This window comes from Fulmarus glacialis, unplaced genomic scaffold, assembly GCF_000690835.1.
Source record: "Fulmarus glacialis isolate BGI_N327 unplaced genomic scaffold, ASM69083v1 scaffold4311, whole genome shotgun sequence".
NCBI classification, from domain to species: domain Eukaryota; kingdom Metazoa; phylum Chordata; class Aves; order Procellariiformes; family Procellariidae; genus Fulmarus; species Fulmarus glacialis.
In genome coordinates, this window is record NW_009190716.1 from 15,041 (window position 1) to 27,135 (window position 12,095).

At 43.3% G+C, this 12,095-nt stretch overlaps 1 protein-coding gene across 3 annotated transcripts in view; it reads right to left on the bottom strand.

Annotated features, from left to right (window-relative positions):
* The window catches only part of EEF1D (eukaryotic translation elongation factor 1 delta (guanine nucleotide exchange protein)), a 24,173-nt gene extending 12,347 nt beyond the window's left edge, over window positions 1–11,826 (bottom strand). For 2 of the 3 annotated variants that reach the window (XM_009586199.1, XM_009586214.1), the window contains exons 1-2: window positions 11,797–11,826; window positions 898–1,021 (exon numbers count right to left, since the gene is read on the bottom strand). In XM_009586199.1, the coding sequence (XP_009584494.1) occupies window positions 898–1,017 (120 nt within the window). In that variant the 5' untranslated portion in view covers window positions 1,018–1,021; window positions 11,797–11,826. Of the gene's footprint in view, window positions 1–897; window positions 1,022–11,796 lie in introns of those variants that run through there. The other variant, XM_009586206.1, reaches the window with a different exon arrangement.
* Between the last annotated feature and the right edge of the window lie 269 nt (window positions 11,827–12,095).

The window sequence follows — 12,095 nt, forward strand, 5'->3', positions numbered from 1 at the left end:
AGCTATTACTTAAGCAAAAAGCTTCCCCTTAAACACTTGCGAGACAGCCATTTAGAACTCTAAGCAGCTTTCTACATAGCCAACCAAATGCATAAGCAATTAACAGCTCTTTACATGGCAGGAGGAGGTTACAATAGCTCTGTACCTTTAAATAGTAATAATTTCAGGCTAATGTTTAAGCTTGAACTACTTCAGCTCAGGTGTGCTGCAGCAGCACCATGCTACCCCTCCACCTGCTCCCCCCAACTCACCAATACTGTGATGCAGTCTTCTGCAGGAGCACACTGAATATTGTAGGGGGTACAAAGAGAGTAACATAATTCCCGGTCTCTTTGGAGCCATGGTGCCTCTTTTCATACATCATGTCATATATACCCAGTATATCCCTTGCCAAGGAAAGCTTAGCTGCTCCAAAACTGCAGCAAAACAGCATCTTCCCTGGCTGAAAGGGGACAGATCAATTCTTCACCCAGCATGTTGCCCAGCCCAGTCAACAGAACCGCAGCTCTCTGGGCTTACAGCTCAAACTGTGCCCCCATTAGATCACAGACTGCATCCGTGCTCTGTTAGAGCAGCTTGAAAAGCTTAGGAGCAACCGCTGCAACCTGTAACTGGTTCGCCTGTTGTTACAAGGGCATCTGATCTTCCAGTACACTGGTGGTACTGGAGAAATTCTTCACAGTCCACAGAAGATGGTCTTTCAAAAGGCAAGAGGGGTCATAACTGGGGGTAGGCTTAAGGAGCTCCAGAGAAGACTCTCACACTTCGAAAAAGCAGCACCCAGAGTGGAAATAATACAGAAGTGCACATCCAGGTGGATCGTGTCCTCTCACACGCTCTGTACTAGCTCTTAAAGCTCCAGCACTCTGCTAAACCCCATCTGAGAATAAAAATTACCTGCTGGTGTGAAGAGCTGCTAACTGGCCCATTCATCTGCTCATAGAATCTTCTCTCAGCATCATCATACTTGTATTTCTCAAACCAGATCTTCTCATGCAAAAAGTAGTCGACTGCCATTTTTCTGCAGAAAGAAAAAAAAACCCAAAGTGAGTTCCTAGAAGTACTTAAGGTTAGCAGCTTGCAATGAGCTTGTCAGAAAAGCGTTTTCTTCCCCCATAGAGCTGTGCCTGCAGCTCTCTGCTTGGCAGTTTCCCCCCTGGTGGAAAGCTTTAAGTAAACAGGATCCTATTAAGAAAGCAGGGCAATCTAATCACCCACCCGTCTGCCCGGCCTGACCTGCATTTAGTGACAGGACACCAAGTGGGGACAGAATAAATCAGCTGATCTGTACCTTCTTCCACAAAAGAAGCTTTTGGAGCAGGATTTTCTAGATCATGCTAGACACACGGGAATCTGCTGCTAAGAAAGATGTCTTGTGCATGAGAATCAAAAAGGGAATAATGCTTTTAATTCTTAAGACGCCTGGCCACAGTGAAACCGAAGACTGAAGAATACGCAGCTCCAAGCAGCACATGCCATGCTACAGCGCGCCAATGAGGGAGCGCTCTGTATGTGACAGGCAACTCCTGACACTACAAGCTCACAAATGTAAACGCATTTCAGTCTTCCTTGAATACGACTTAACTGCATTGACAGCAACTGTTGGCTGTCTTAGGCTAGTATATGTCTCTACCTGGTCATGCCATGCTTCACTAGGTGCACCACCGAATCCTCTGTAAGGAACAGCCCTGCACAGCATACCGCCTGATACCAACCAGCCTCCAGGAATCCAGATACACACACAATTTACTACAGCACCACAGGTAACTGCATACGCGCCCTTTTGGAAGCTGCTGCAACTGTTTAGAAATTAAAATCATCAGCAATGCAACACTTGCAAGGGACAGACACCTGTCACTACAAGGAGGAACGGCATAAAACATTCTAACACTGCTGTGAAATGGTGTTCTTTTTCTTCAGTGCAGCAGCTTCCAAAGGTGGCTTAATTTTTTAACTTGAAGGCAAATGATGGAGCCCTTGCAACAATAAGAGAAGAGGATGTGCCCTTATTTCAAGAAAGGGAACAGCTACAGAGCCAACATCAGTTTGAGGTGGTGAGAGCAGGGATAGAGCATCACAACGAAACCACACCATTACCAGGTTCCACCACAAAATGCGGAGAGAGCAACTAATAGCAACCCGCAAACCCTTTCCTTATCAGCTCAAAACTCTGCAGCTCTCCAGTAAAACACTTCCATGGAAGCCAACAGATGAGTCTTTTGTAAAACAAGCACCCTTCTCATCTACCCTTTCAGAAGAGACCAGAGCCCACCATACCATATAGGTCCTCAACATTGAAGCCATTCCCAGCACTCAACCCTCCAAGACCCTGCTTGAGCTGCCAACCAGTATCATTAATAGAGAATCCCAGTTACAGACAAACTTATGCCACATATTTTACAATGACACATGGACTTTTCCTGGGGAAGGGTGAAAGGCATGACCAAATATCTAGTTCTGTCCAACTAAAGAGAAAACTATCCCAAATAGGACAGGGTGAAAGGCATGTGTGCTCTAAAGCCTGTCTGTAACCCCCTATATCACTTCATGTAAAGATCTTAAAACAAATCCTAACAAACTCAAGGATCAGAAGTGGCAGAAATAAGGACTGATGCTCCAAGAGCCTTTTTTCCAAAACCATCAGTCTCTACCTTAGCACTGCAAAATAACATCTCAGCACTGGCCTTCGGACAGGCTCCCAGGGCGTCACACCCCTCTGTGCAGCAGACTTCAGGGTTCAGCCAGTCATATATAAAAGCACATTTTTAACACAGAAAGCACAGAATCATACTGCACCTCATCCAGGACTTCAAAAGAAGCCTTTAAATGTTCGTCTGTGAATTTATAACTGCAAGTTACAACTATGAAGGTCATCTACAATTTGAGAATGCACTCTTCCTGCCCAGCTACATACACGCACATCCAACGAGCTGTAATCCAGCTAGCCCTGTCCCAAAATTAACAGCAGCTTCCAGACCAAATGGTCTAACAAATTAGAAAGGCAACCTTCTCCCGCAACGAAGCAAATACAGCACATGCTTACACCAGACTGATGCCCTAAATTGTATTTCACTGTCATCCCCAAGCTTCTTCAAGCTGGATGCTGGTAGTGATGCCCAAATGTAGTCATGTCTTGCACAGGGCTCAATGACCGGCCTATGCGCTCTGCAGGAGAACTGGGGATAACCGCTTCTCTGAAGGACCTTGTGGTATTTTAACAGAAATACACAGCAAACAACCACCACTAATTTCTCAAATTCAAAGACGAAACACTGCATCCTCCGGTGTCTCAGCAGACCTATTTAAAACATGTGATTATTCCCCCTAACTTTTCACTTTTATGGTTTTTTGTATGTAATAGGAATACAGAAAGGGGCATGGCCCCAGGCTTCCCCCACATAAAGAGGGGGTCAAACCTTAGCTTACTTACCAGCCCTGACTTTAAATGTTTAACCTCTGGCACCACAAAACTACTACTTTTAACCACCAGGATTCGTCAGGAAAAGGGGGTTCCTTGAAAGAATTTCCCCCCGTTACCCACGAACAGGCTCCCTGGCTCAGAAGCAGCATCTCCCTACAGCTGCATGCACGCTCGGTCCTGCAGACACAAAGGACGCCCGTCTTCTACACACGCAAATTCTTTCAGCTCAATCCTGACCCGGCAGTTTTGCATGTGTGAGTATTACCCCAGAATAAACTTCTCCTACTTCGTTTCTGGCGCAGGTACACTTGAAGCATAAGCAGCTGGTTGGGAGGGTTTTACTACTGCGGATTCCTGCATCCCCGTATTCTCTCCCGCTCTTGACATTTTCAGAGCCTCGGCTGCATAGTATCGTGACTCGGCACTGTCATATGTCGGCTTACTAAGCCACACAGTTTCACTGTCCTCATGTAGAAAAAAGCAGGTAGGCGGAGGTTGCTCAGCATCACTGGGAAGCAGAGAGTTGGTGGCAATCTCCACGTGTTCGATGCCCGCTTGCTTTCCAACACTGTGGTTCTTCCTGTCCTCGTGATGGCTCTTCAATGCTTCGGGGCAGCCGCGTTGCTGCTGTCTGACTTTGCCCGACGGATGACCATCAAACATGTTCTCGTAGAAGCTCTTCTCAGCATCATCATAGAGAGGTTTCTCTAACCACACCTCTGACATGAGAGCCTGCAAGCTTGAAACCTGCGGCTTACCGTTTACCGTCTGGTGTACAGAGCCAGGCAAACTGGTAACGAAGGAAGCAGCAGAATCAGCAACGACGTCTGGAGCTAAGCTTGGTGTAGCAGGAGTAGGCAGGGCTGTAACATAGCCCTCATCCGGCGTTCTCAGCCCAACGTTGCCAGCGTTTGGCCACACAGATGGGATGGTTAGGACATTTGGAGGAATAAAGAACTGAGATTTTTCAATAAACACCTCCTCGGCCTTATCAAAGTCAAACTTGTTGACCCAGACATCCTGAACAACATGGTGACACGCAGACAGACTACCATGGGAGCAGGGCAGGGCTGCTGAAAGCATCCTTGGCTTAGGAACATCTTGGACAGCTTTTGACCTGGCCACTAAAGGGGACTGCTCAGCAGTTAGTGCAGTCTCAGGTGCCTCCTCGTTCTGACAATCCACTATTTTTTTCCTGTACACGTTCTCAGCGTGATCATAGAAAGGCTTGTCAAACCACACATGGTCAGCTAACAAACCAGTCAGAATAGAGTCTAACTTGGAGGCCACGTTTTTGGGTTTTGGAGAACGCTTCCGTTTCCTTTGTTTCTTTCCATTCCTTGCTCTCTTCAGGTCTCCCTTGAATTCACTTTCAACAGAGTCGTCATTGAAGACTCCGTTTACAGCCTCTACCTCCTGGCACTCCTCAGGGGCCGCAGCAGCTAGCATCGCTTCTCTTTCGTAATGCAGTCTCTCTGCTTCATCATATTTGTGCTTGTCTACCCACACTTTTTCTACTGGGCAGGGAGGCTTCCTTGTCCTCATCTTCCAAAGAGTGGCAGCATTAAAAGATAAGCACAACAATGTAGTTGCAGCAAAACTAAATAAAGCAAGGGCATGCATCAGACTTTAGTAATTTCTCAAGTAATACAAGAGTGTCAAAAGCTATCATGCCATTATTATTCATGGTAAAGAGCCTAAGCATTTAGTTTGATTTTTCCTTTGTTATAATTTTTAATTCAAAGAAATTAAACTGCCTAAACACGTCCAGTTTCCGAAGTCAAAATAAGCTTCCTCCTAAAATACATCTGCTGTTCTGACAAGCATTCTGCACATTACTATTTAAAAATAAAGGCACTGGCTGAAGGCACTTCAAATTTCACTTTTGAAGACAACTGGCAGGAAAAAAACAACGAGGTTTTTGTTCAAATCCCTGGTAACATATAAGATATTCTTCCAAGTTAGTAGATCAGTCCTTAATTACTTGTTAGGTATTCTCAACTAGGCACTGTTTTGGGAAGACAGGATAAAGAAAGATGCCCTAATTCTTGAGTGTCTTTAGAGGTCATTGCTTGCACCTATTTGTGTTTTGCTCCTAGAAAGCCAGCAGAGGGAGCTGACTGAAAAACTATGACTCAGTTTTGGTTTAAAACCCCAGTTATTGGCAAATTAAAATTGACCAAGAGCTGGAAATCTCATGATTAATTTAGCTTACCGAAAAGATCTTGTCTTGAAATGAAAAACATTGCATCTGCTTTGTGCTTTCCTGCCCTAGTCATACTTCACTACAGAAAAAAACCCAAGCAGCTCCTACTATGTGTAGATTATTGGAAATGGTATAGGAAATACCTTTCCAAGTACAGCATTTACTGTACCGTTCAAATATCTAATGAGTAGGTAGCCACCTCTCTGCCAAACACTACATGGTCAGATCCCTGGAGTTAAAAAAAAAAAAAAAGGTCTGAAATGAAGTACCTGTAAGCCAGCTCTCTCTTTAGCTACCGACAGCTGCAAGTGTTATAGCTACAAATTTATCTGTGACAGGTTGCCAAATAAAATTCATATACACCTGAAATATCCTCCAGATTTCTGTAGATGGCTTACACTTGCAACTGTTCTTAGAGGATTTTACAAGCCTAAAGTATGGGGCTTGACAGACCAGTAAAAACAATAAACTATTATTATGAGTAAGCACTTTTGCCTTTTTAAGCTTTCAATTTAAATTTATATAGTTTAAAATACCAAAGCAATGTAATACTATATTTCAATTATAAAAATTACTGGGAAAAGCAAAAGTAGATCTTCTTACTAGAGTTGTGAAACTGCTCCTCCACCAGCTGCTGAAAACACTGTGATACAGCTAAAAACATTTAAAAATATCTAAACTGAAACTTACTTTGAAGTCTTTGTTTTACTTTACACTCTTCTCTCCCATTTTACACCAGTTACAGAGTAGTAAAACACTTCTTACTAGAGACCACTAGAAACAAACCAGTGCTTTCAATAAACATTAATCTACTTGTTACCATCAACATCAAAAACAGCCCAGCTGGAAGCACCTACATTGCAAGGTAGGAGCAACACTACGAGCAAGCAGTAACTCGGGTTTACTCCTCAGGATAAGCTCTTTTACTACACCTTCCACGGCATTATCATCAAGCAGTGAAAAATGACATCATATATGTCATGCGGACCGAGGACATGCCAGTGCCGCTAAAGAGCCTGCACAAGTTATTTTGAGGTACAAGGATATGTTCCTCCTGTAAACCATTGAGGCCTCATACTCATGATTGTCTCAGCTGCTGGACAAATAATTTAAGATATTTTTATATTCTTACATGGCAAACAGCATCCCCCTTAAAAAATAATCTTTACAGGAGATGCCAATTTAAACAGGATTCTTGGAGGGTAACATCAAAGACAAGGCAACATCTGCTAGAGCAATACCTGCATTTCAGTCATTTGGCAGACTGGAAAAGGATTAAATGATGCAAATCAAAAGCATTGTGAACAAAGGCACTGCTTTGCAGCGCACACGTTCTACAGTAACGTAGATCTAGTGCAGTAACCTGCCAGCACAAAATCCACAGAGAAAGTAAAGTGCACAACTGAAAATACACAGGTAGGGCATGCAAAAGGGTGAAGGCAATACATTCGAATTTTTATGTTACTTAGGTCAATAAAGACTGCTAAACAGATCATCAGATTTCTGCATTTGTCTGACATGCTCTGTTTGGCTCTACATTTGAGTTATCCCAAGGAAAAAGCATAGTCTGTAAGTGAATAAAGCCTTCAAGGAGATCCTTTATTGAGAATACTTCATTAACCCAATGCAGGTGTTATCATGTTCTGAGGTTATGACAAACTATTTCAGGAAGAATCTCTAGTGGGTGTAAGAAGAAACCCGGACATGACTCAATCCAGCTCAAACTGTCACACCTTTAAATATTTAATTTGCATTACAGCTATTAACATTTCATATAGAAAGAGCATGACCATTTGACAAAAACAAAATTAAAATTTGGGGTTTAATTTTTTTTTTTTTTTGAATTATAGGTGATTTTGCTCAAGTCCTTAAGCAAACAGCTTCAAGCACTGGAGCTGCAGCCCCTACATGGCTCATCTCAAGGGTGAAGTGCATTACTGAGGACTCCAGCTATCAGGAGGTTCTCTCAAATCACAGAACTGTCTTGAATCAAAGTGAGACACAGGTGAATTTAATAAATAAACTTGTAAAGGTACATTTATTTCCAGTGGAAATCAGAAAACTGTGCAATAATCTGTCTAGCAAGAAATACCAGATCAGTGCGCATATTCCCCTGATTTTCCAGAAAGTGCAAAAACCACATGACAACCAGAGAGTACTTACTTTTTTAGCTCCTGTGACAGCATTAAGAAAAATATAGATAAAGTTAGAGAAAGCTTCCAGTTCTAGAGCTGCAGCAGCTAGTCAGCAAGGACATAGAATGACAACAGCCAAATGTATTATCAAATAATTAACTCCCCCCATACGTAATACTTACAGCTGGTTAACTCTCCAGAATTATATTATCTTCATCAACCAACACCACAGACACTCAGTTACTTTTAATTTTAAGTAACAAGCAATAAAAAATATCCATATCCAGAAGGATCTAACCATCACAACAGGGAACCAGCCAGAGAGGCTCCCTACCTGCCATACCAATACCGTCAGCTGGTGCACAAGCGAAGCTCAGGTCCCCCAGCTTCAGGTAACTAAACACCAATAGCAAATACTTGAAAGAATTCTGAAGATGTAACAATTACAATGTCAAATAACGAATTCCCATGATTGTAGTTATTTCTACCAGAAGTCAGCGATCTGTACAACACTCTATGAATGAGATAGAAATAAAACACTAGCGCCAATACTCAGCCTACTAATTTTTCAGGAAAAGCATCAATACAACACGTGAACGCCTTCTGCAGAGTTTAAGACTTTAAGAATTTAAAAGCCATACCTATAAGGCTACACTTATGAAGCCTGACGAGACACAGCTTCTCATGTCACCAATTCAACATTACATGTAAAAAAGGGTATTTCTGCAAGGAAGCAACACAAACCCCCAAGCCAAAGTGACCACAAATGTTCCCCATCAAATCTGGCTCACAGGAATTCAAATGCTGTTTTTTACAAAGATTATTACCTGGGAAAATCTTCGTAAAGGGAATTTACCACAACAAGCGGCAATACCATTTTCTGAAAACAAGTCCAAGATACTTGCAGCACCTATTTGTTTCCCTGAGGGGCCAAACCTTAGGTTCAGTTATGATAAAGATGAGATTTTCAATGAAGTAAAGTTTACAAACACAAGCAAAAATTGAAAAAAAAAGTCATTTCTACTCTGTGTTCATAAGTTTTCCCAGAGGAACATGGAAAAAAGCATATACAAGGATTTTAATTACACAAACCATCACCTGAGCTGGTGCAGACAGCCTGATGAGAGATGTGAGCTGCAGACCATTAACACCAGAGCACTACCAGTTCTCCCAGCATACAAATTTACTCCAGACAAGACACAAGCTCACAATCCAGCTTCAGCCAAAGTCTGCCAAAGCACAGTAATGAAGAGTGAAGGGAGGATACCTGATCTGACAAAGTCTGGAGGGACAAATTCACCTCTTCAAAGGTTTTGGAAGAAATTTGAACTGACTTGGACTTCTTAAGAGCCTGCACCATACGCCACGCTGTTCACAGTCTGGTCTGAGGCAGCTAAGATTTACCACCGCACCAAAGCACAGCCTGCGTGGTTGTTTCAATGCTTTCCGCCTGGTATTCTCAACTACTCACTTCACCTCCTCAAACAGAAAGTTTTACAATTAAAAGAACGTGCTATAGTTTTATGAACACTCTCCACTGGCAAAAAATCAGAGCACAGAAACTAGAGCTGAATTAGAAACCCATCAGTCTGCACACACTCAGAACCAAGCTGGCAGCTCAGAAGGTCTCTCCCTCAAACCTCCTCAGACCACATTCATCCGCTACCTAGTAACATTTTTCAGAAGTGAAGCAGTTTTTCATTTAACTAGGGTTTTTTTTAGCACAAAGATAAATTAATACTTTGAGACAGAGGCAGGCAAACTTTATAAACTGTTTCAGAAACACAAATCTGCGAGTGGAGCAGAAAAATGTAAGAAGGGCCCTTACTGCACACATCAGAGACTGGCTCCTGTGTACCCAGGACAATTTTGCTTTTCCAGTGACGCTGCAGACAATCTATCGGGTGTTTTAGAAAGCACAAAGCCACTGGAAAGGCAAATGCTAGTATTAATATTTATGCCATATAATCCAATACTCCCAAGCAACAAAAAAAGTCACCGGTCAATGTTTAGGCTTCTCATGGACTGTTAAAGAGGTCCAAAAAACCTGAAAAAAGAATTTTTAATCATAGCTACTGCTTCAGAGCTTTGGGCTTGTGTTGTCTGGTCACCACTTCCTCGGTATTTCAAGCCAGAACAAATCTGAGCTGTACTTTCAGCACTGCAGGAAAATGCGTAAGGTTAAAAATAGGCAATGAAAAGGTCTCTATTGTTGTTCTGTAAATCCAAATTAAGCTTTGGACTTCAGCTATTTGGCTGCGTTATTCCCTTAAGTCTAGCTATTTTTTAAAAAGTCAGTAAAACAAAAGCGTACAATACATTACCCTAAGGCTGTAGCCAAAAAAAGAAAGTTAAGTCAACTCCATTTATTGGTTTAATGAAAGCCACTCTTTCTCTTCTGTCCATGAGAAAGTTATATTTCTCTTGAATTGAGAGGCCTATAAAATAAATGCAGGTTTTTGGGGGGGAGTCAGGTTATAAATAAGTTTGTTACAGCCTCCCAGAGACCTAAATTCCGTCAGGCCCTGTGCAATTTCTTGCACTGGAACTGAACTGTGATTTTAATTTCAGCTGTGTGCCAGGGTGACTTGTCAGCTCCCAACAAGGCACAGCAAGTCAGGCAGTGCCACAATTTGAAAGCAGCTCTCCCAGAAATAATTTAACAGTTTGATGTGGCTTAAAATATTTCTGATGGCCTTGAAAAAGTATCTTTAGATGAGCAAGAGCAGCAAATCTCATCCGTCACTGATTTCTGGAGGGATGTGACAGCTGCTTTCTGCAAGCTGTAGCCAAGAGGGCAACATTACAGTCACGGTTCAAATCCCTTCTTCAGAAAAGACGTAAAAAATGGGCATCAGGTTGCACCAGGGGACACAGGGTGATGGAGACACAGAGCAGCTTCCTGTGGTTCGACCCCAAAACCACCCCATGGACGCAGCCCCAAAAGTTTGCCAGGAAAGTCCTGATTTCTGCAGGTCCAAGCAGCAATCAAGCCAACATCAGTCGCTCTTCCCCCAGCCCAGCACTGATGGGTTCTCACTAGAGGAGATTCTATCCCAATCCTCCATCTGCGTATTTGCTTACATGGCCTGGCACAGCTGATTTTGACCAGGCCAACACGGCTATATATTTAGTGCTCCTGTCCTATCGCATGTCACACCAGCCTCCCCACCAGAAGCTCCCGAACACTCAGCCCAGCAGCAGCCAGAAAAATAAATGCCAGAAAACCCAGAAAGGGCCCATTTGATGCCAGAGAAAGAGCAGAGAGAGGAACAAGAAGGTCCACAGGCACCAGCCTGTTCCTTTCTACAGCCCCAGACAGGCACTCGGGCTATGCCACACTCAAAGACATCTGCACCGCCCACGCCTTCCTAGTGAAATGCTTCTCCTCTTCCCAAAAACTGCTGCTGCTGCAGTCCTGCACAAAAGCGAGAGCCATTTCATTTGGGCACCAGTTAGACACAGCTGCCTCATACCTACCTGCTCTACAGCAAGGGAGAGGCATCAACCCTGCCCCACCTCCTCTTTTTTTCTTTTTGGTGATTCAGAGTTAAAAGAACCAAGGCTGGTTTCACACCAGAGGGTCTGACAGCCTCTTGCAGCTGAAGGGAGCGAACCCACCCCCTCCTCAACACTGGCACTGGCACTGAGTCAATACAGGCAGCTAAAGCAAAAATTAACTCTTGTGTAGTATTGCTCTTCTGCTGGTTTAACTCCATAAATTGGCTTTCCCCCAACTCACGGTGGCTCAAAGCAGCAGGACACACAGTCAGGAGAGGGACGGCCTTCATCACCTTTGCTATATACAAAGCTCCACACTAACCTTTAGCCAGGGAAGTGACAACGACTCCCAACCTTGATCACCTAAAAATGCGACTCTTCGCTCCAAGCAACAACACTGCTGATTGCTAATGAAGAAATAATCAAGGACATGGGAAATCAGCAGCAGGGAAAGACAGGAAAGAAGTCACCTTCACAAGAAAAAGCAAAGTAGTTGAAAACAAACAGCTTAGGTGAAGAGAAAAAAGGCATACCTGCAAGGTCAGGGAGAAAGAGGGGCACACCTAGAAAAGGAGAGGAAAGAAATACAGCTATACAGCCAAGCAAAGTTATTTTCTCCTCCATACTGAGCACAACAGGATTGTGAACATCAGATTTCAATCAATTCCAAAACATCAACGATCCAGAGGTGAAAGAACAAACCCATATTGATTTCAGTGAACACTGGGAGGGGAGGAATGACAGACTGTAGCAGCCTCAGCAACTTTAGCTACTGTTGTAATCCTTCACAAACCCCGAGAGAGCACATTAGCAGTCTCCGCACAACCACTCC